A 5,604-nucleotide genomic window follows, 5' to 3' on the forward strand; every position below is an offset into this window, starting at 1 on the left:
CTCATTGGCCTCTTCATCCCCCCCCAGATCTCATTGGCCTCTTCATCCCCCCTGATCTCATTGGCCTCTTCATCCCCCCATTGTCTCAAGTCTTAATTATTTGACCTTAAAAAAAAAAAAGTAGGACATAATGATCCACCTCTGCTCTCTCAGCTACCCAGGGTGCTGAGGCAGGAGGATAGAAATTTCAAGGTCAGGATGATTTATCAAACCTATTTCCAATAAAATAAATAAAAAGAGAGTTGAGAGCACATGCCTAGAACCCACCAGTGTGGAGCTGGGCACATGTCTCAGAGATGAGAGTCCATCTGGCAGGCCCTGTGTTATAGCCCCAGTACTGGGAGAAGAGAAAAACAAAAAACCCCTTCTTGAACAGGTGCCCAGGAAACCACAGTTGTCTGATGTGATCCAGAATATTCCTTTTGTGGATCCTTTAGCTGCCTCCATCCCTAGAACCCAAATCATTTACCACCACCGACTTCTCAAGCACTGGCTCACCACAGAGCCTCTAAGGTGCACAGCTCCACTCTCCTATGGGGGTCATGGAGGCTGCTCTCAGGAGAGGGCTGGGAGCCTGAGGATGCTTTACGGTTTGAGCCTCGAGTGGTCTGCTCCCATTCCTCACCATCATTCCCCAAGCTGGGGGAAGTGCTTACTGGTGCAAAGCTGGCAGAGGCCGGTGGCGTAGAAGAGCCCTCCTCGCCGCATGGTGTAGAGTTGGAGCATGAAGAGGATGAAGGACAGGCAGCAGAGGATGAGAGACAGCACCATGAGCGCCTGCACTGCCTTCAGCCAGCCTACAGGGGGCGACACAGGTGAGGTCACAGCTGGACCCGCTGTCCCCACTGGCTGGACTCTACTCTAGGTACAGCCAGGCAAGCTTCAGAGATGTACACGGTACAAGGATTACAAGGATTACCAGGGAAACATCTTACTGATGAGCTCCATCCCCACACTCACTGACTGTCACTTAGAATCCTGAAAGGAGGCCACTCCATCTCTTAGAACTCTGGCCTCTCCCTATTCGCCCGCAGGTTCAATGAATGGCTCCCACATTCACAACACTCGCTCCATTTCTTTACAACTCTGAAAAGTCTTCTCAGAATTTAGGGAGCTTTCTTCCCTGTTCCTTAAGCCACAGCGTGTGGCCTCCACCCTCTCTGGATTTATTAGTGCCTTTCCATCCAGACAAGCTGCCTATGGCCACCCCAGGTCTTCATAGCTTAGTCTAGGCTCCCAACCCTGGCCCTGGCAGCCTTTCCCTGCCCTCCACCATATGCTCACCGTTCTCACTGACGTTACTGCAGGCCCACGTTTGAGTGGTGGTGTTCCACGTGCAGTCATACCACAGGTTCAGGGACTCTTTGTCTGGGAGAGTCCACCAGGACTGGAAGGGACAGAGACCGGGGAGGGCGAGGTGAGACACAGGACAAAAGATGTCAGGGAGAGTGGGGATGGCTCCTGATGGCCAAGTACACGGGCTAGGCCAGGGGAAAGGACACACGAAGAAGTAGGAGGAGGGAGGAGGAGGCACAGAGGTAGGGAGGAAGGGAGGCAGAGGCATGTAGGTGGGGTCTTAGAGATGGGCTATAGCTGGGGTTCCCAGTGAGCTGGAAGCTTACCTTGTCCAAAGTGGCCACAAAAAGCAAGACAAGAATGAGGATGTGGAGGGCAGAGACCACCAACAGGAGGAGTGACATGGCTGCCAGATGTCTGGCTCAGAGCAGGAGAGGCAAGCCTGCAAAGGGTGGGAGCACTCAGTCTTGGGGGAGGAGGGCTGGAGTATGGCTTTCTAAATCAGTGAGGAGGGCCCGGGGAGGATGGGAAGTCTCTGGTATGAGGGAGATGGGGAGTAGGCCGAGCAGTTCCTCCCTGGGGAGAAGGGCAAGCCCGGGGACTCCTGCTCCTGGAGACGGGCAGAGACTGTCCTAGATGGACTTTTGGGAGACAGAGGAATGGACAGGACTAACAGTGAATTGGTGCATCTTCAGCACCCTGTCCCTGGGCTGTGTGGGTCCCCATATGAAAGTTTAAATTGACACCCCTTTCCAATCCATCAGGAGCAGGAATTGCCCCCAGGACAGGCATCCTTGACTCACTCACTCACTCTCTTCTTTCTCCTGGAGTGAGTCATGAGTGACTCATCCCCCCCTCCCTCCAACACCAGGGAAATGCCAGCCTCTGGCTGAGTCTCTGGTCCTCACCCGACCTGACTGCAGACCCGGGCTCTGGACACTCGGATTTGCAGCAGGGTGGGTGTGGTCTGAGTGGAGAGACCACCTCCCACCACCCCTCAGTGTCCAGAGAACTCAGCCAGCCCTGGGAGCCCTCCAGCACCCCTTAATCTCAGAAGGGAGTGGAAGACCCCAGGGAGAAGCCACAGGACATCCTTCATGGTGGGCTCTGTTGGGGCAAGTCTCATAGATGGCCCTAAGCTTTCCCGCATTCCCACCACAAAGGCTGAGAGATCACTTCTTCAATTACCAGTCTCCTCCGGGGCTAAGAGTGGAGGGTCTCTTCCTGCCTAAGGTGCCCCGCCCATGGTGCCATGCTGCCCAGTAAATAAAGTCCCGGCTGAATAACGGATTGAAAACTTACCGAGAGTCGCTGAAGAAGTCAGAGTTGGAGTCTGTCCTCGTTGGGCCTCTTGCCCCGCCCTTCTGCTCCCTCCTTCCACTGAGGCCCCCGCCTCCCTCACCGCCTTCCTCCCACCCCTTAATACCCACCCTTCTCCCTCTGCCTTTCCCCTCCCTCCCTTTCTCTCTCTCCTCTGGTGGTTTTCTGCTTCTCTCGACTCTCAATATATACCAACCCTTTTATATCCACTTTAGCCTCGCCCAGCTGAGGTCTCCAGTCAGGGGAGGGCACAAAATCTTGGTTCCTTATTCTCTGCCCACCCAGTCACACAGTAGGCATGTTCTGGGACCTCCTTTCAGGACTCAGATGAGAAGTCTTTGAGGCTCTGGGGTGGGGCATGTTACCTCCTTGGACTCTCTTTGATGAAGTTTGGGGCAGAGTGGATGACACAAGAATCTGTAGAAGGCCAGATCCTGTGACATAGATCAAACTTTGGGCTGGCTCATGGCAGGACAAAAAGTACGAATCTATGGAAAGGAGGATGTAGCCTTTAAGAATGCCAATGTCGCCATTTCATGGTTGTGTGGCCTGGGATAGATGATTTCACTTACTTGGGCCTCAGTTTTCTAATCTATATAGTGGGTATAATACACAGTAAAGAAAATAGACTGATGGCAATAATGACTACTAGGTGGGCAGATGCTAATTTAAAAAGGATAATCCTGGAAAGCCTCTTGGAGGAGGTGATATTTGACCTGAGTCATTTGGACACTTAGGGAGAAAAGAAAATGTCCCAAGCTTTGAGAAGAAACGCTGGACATTTGGAGAGCAGACAAAATGGCCAGTGTGTCTGGCACACAGAGACCCTAGGGTGTGGTGAGCGGGACAACAGAGGATTCATTTGGAAATTCATGGAGGAATCAGGATTTTACTCTAAGTGCTGTGGGAGGCCATTAGAATTCTCAGAGCACTCTAGTCCCCAGGGTTAGAGTGCGAACTATCATCATTTATTCTGAGTTAGGGGATGTGGGTGATGATTAATTATATCTGCATCCCTTGGTGGGGGACAAAGTCCTGGTTCTGATGAAGTTAGGGCTGGGGACCTGGATGATGGGGCCAGAGCTGGGTGTGATGACCTAAAGCCTGCAGGGGTGAGTGACCAGCTGGACTGGTGATTTCGACACCGGGAGCTGGGTACCACACAGCACAGCCTCTGCAGCACCCATTGGCTGTGTGATCATAGGCGTTACTGATGACGTCTCCATGATTTTCCTTCATCTGTAAAAGAGGGATAGCATCATGGCTAGCTTAGCTCTCGAGCAGTGCCTGGTAACACTGTACAACTTAGAGCAGGCTTTGGAGCCCCGAGTGGAGCCGAGGGAACTCTGGTGCAAAGGCTCTAGTAGTTGGACAAAGAGCAAAGACTTGGGGCCAGTGCGTCCGGAAGCTAAAGTTTGGAATCTTAAATGAGGATGGATGGAGGAGGGGGACAGAAACAAGGGGAAGTCTAACTCTGATCCTGGAGAGAGTAGAGAGTGGGTCATTGAGGACAAAATTTACGGGGCTGGGACAGGAGGCTGCACCCCAGGCCTGGGAGGCGTGTGGAACCAGGAGCAAGGCAGCTCCACTGGCCGAGAAGCCAGCTGGGATGTCTTAATATTCCTTGAGAGTTGAAAAAGTTCGGTGCTTGGGGTGTCTAGGGGAGGCGTTTAGGGAATCCCCAACAATAGTCTCCAGTAGAAGTGGAAGTGTCTGGAGACCAGGGTGGTGGTGGTGATAGGATCTCCCCTGCCCAAACCTCCGAGGAGCGCTGGCTGCATCACTGCACTTCCTCCCACAGGAAACCGCAGGCATCGGGCACACCCAGCCTTCAGGCAGCGGAGTCCACAGCTCGCTTGCAAGAGGACCACGTGGGATGGAGAGCTTGGCCAGATGGGACCGCTGGAGGTTCCGCCCACTCCCACTTCCGGCTCTGCCCTGCGTGGCCCCAAACCGTTGGTTGCGCATGCGTAGTGAACCTGTGTAGGAACTGAGATAGTGGTGAGCGTTCCTCCAAACCATGAATTCCCCAAATAACCAGTCCAAGGCACGCACGTCCCCGAAGGACCCCGCCTACTCCCAAAGTCTAGTCTTCTAAACGTTTCCCTTCAGTTTCCACTGCCCATAGTCCCGAGCTCCACGCAACCCACATTGACCTCCCACGAGTGTCCCTCCGAGGCATTCAAGTCAATCTCCAGCACCTCACTTGGCTCTTTTTAAATAACAGGGCCCGCCCCGCCCCCAAACCCAAAGCCCCGCCTTCTCACTAAACCCTCCGGCCGCTCCCTTCTAGTCCCCGCCCCTTACAGACCCTGAGCATCTCCCCTATAGTTAACGCTCTGTACGGGACTGATGCCACCCTCTGCCTGAAGCCCCGCCCCTTACAGCATCCGAGCCCCTCCTCCTTTCTATTAACAGCCTCTGGCTCCGCCTCTTCTCAGTATTACACTTTCTCCCCGCCCCTTTTACAATAAGGAGATCTTCCCGAGGCTCCGCCCTTGATCCTACCTATGCTCCTCCCCTTCTCCCCGCTCTCCCAGCCTCCGCTCCCTAGATTCCCCTGGCTCTTTCTAGGGCGGGGATTCTCAACCTTTCTGATGCTGCGTCCCTTTAATACAGTCCGTCATGCTGTGGTGACCCGCCCTACCGTAAAATTATTTTTGTTGCTACTTCATAAATAACTGTAGTTTTGCTACAGCTATGAATTGTAATGTAAACATCTGTGTTGTCCGACGGTCTTTGGTGACTCCTGTGAAAAGGTCGTTGGAGGCCGCAACGGGGTCGCGACCCACTGGTTGAGAACCGCTGTTCTCTAGGGTCTTCTCGGCCCTGCCCCCGCCCCCTCAGGCCAGTCTTCTGGCCTGCCCCCTCTCTGGCCTGGCCCTCTCTGGGTCCAAGACTAGTGTCGCCTCAGTCTTCCACAGATCTCTCCTGCCCGCCCCTTCCGCTGTCCTCAGGCCTTATTGGCCCCTTGTCTCCCCAGTAACC

General features: G+C 53.9%; 1 protein-coding gene across 2 annotated transcripts in view; it reads right to left on the reverse strand.

Moving 5' to 3' along the window:
- The window catches only part of Emp3 (epithelial membrane protein 3), a 4,825-nt gene extending 1,632 nt beyond the window's left edge, over positions 1–3,193 (reverse strand). The window contains exons 1-5 of one of the 2 annotated variants that reach the window (XM_029542345.1): positions 2,813–3,193; positions 2,599–2,607; positions 1,623–1,738; positions 1,285–1,387; positions 657–797 (exon numbers count right to left, since the gene is read on the reverse strand). In XM_029542345.1, coding sequence (XP_029398205.1) covers positions 657–797; positions 1,285–1,387; positions 1,623–1,700 — 322 coding nt within the window. In that variant the 5' untranslated portion in view covers positions 1,701–1,738; positions 2,599–2,607; positions 2,813–3,193. Of the gene's footprint in view, positions 1–656; positions 798–1,284; positions 1,388–1,622; positions 1,739–2,598; positions 2,782–2,812 lie in introns of those variants that run through there. The other variant, XM_021208932.1, reaches the window with a different exon arrangement.
- Positions 3,194–5,604: the final 2,411 nt, after the last annotated feature.

Source organism: Mus pahari, chromosome 1 (genome assembly GCF_900095145.1).
Source record: "Mus pahari chromosome 1, PAHARI_EIJ_v1.1, whole genome shotgun sequence".
Classification (NCBI taxonomy): Eukaryota; Metazoa; Chordata; class Mammalia; order Rodentia; family Muridae; genus Mus; species Mus pahari.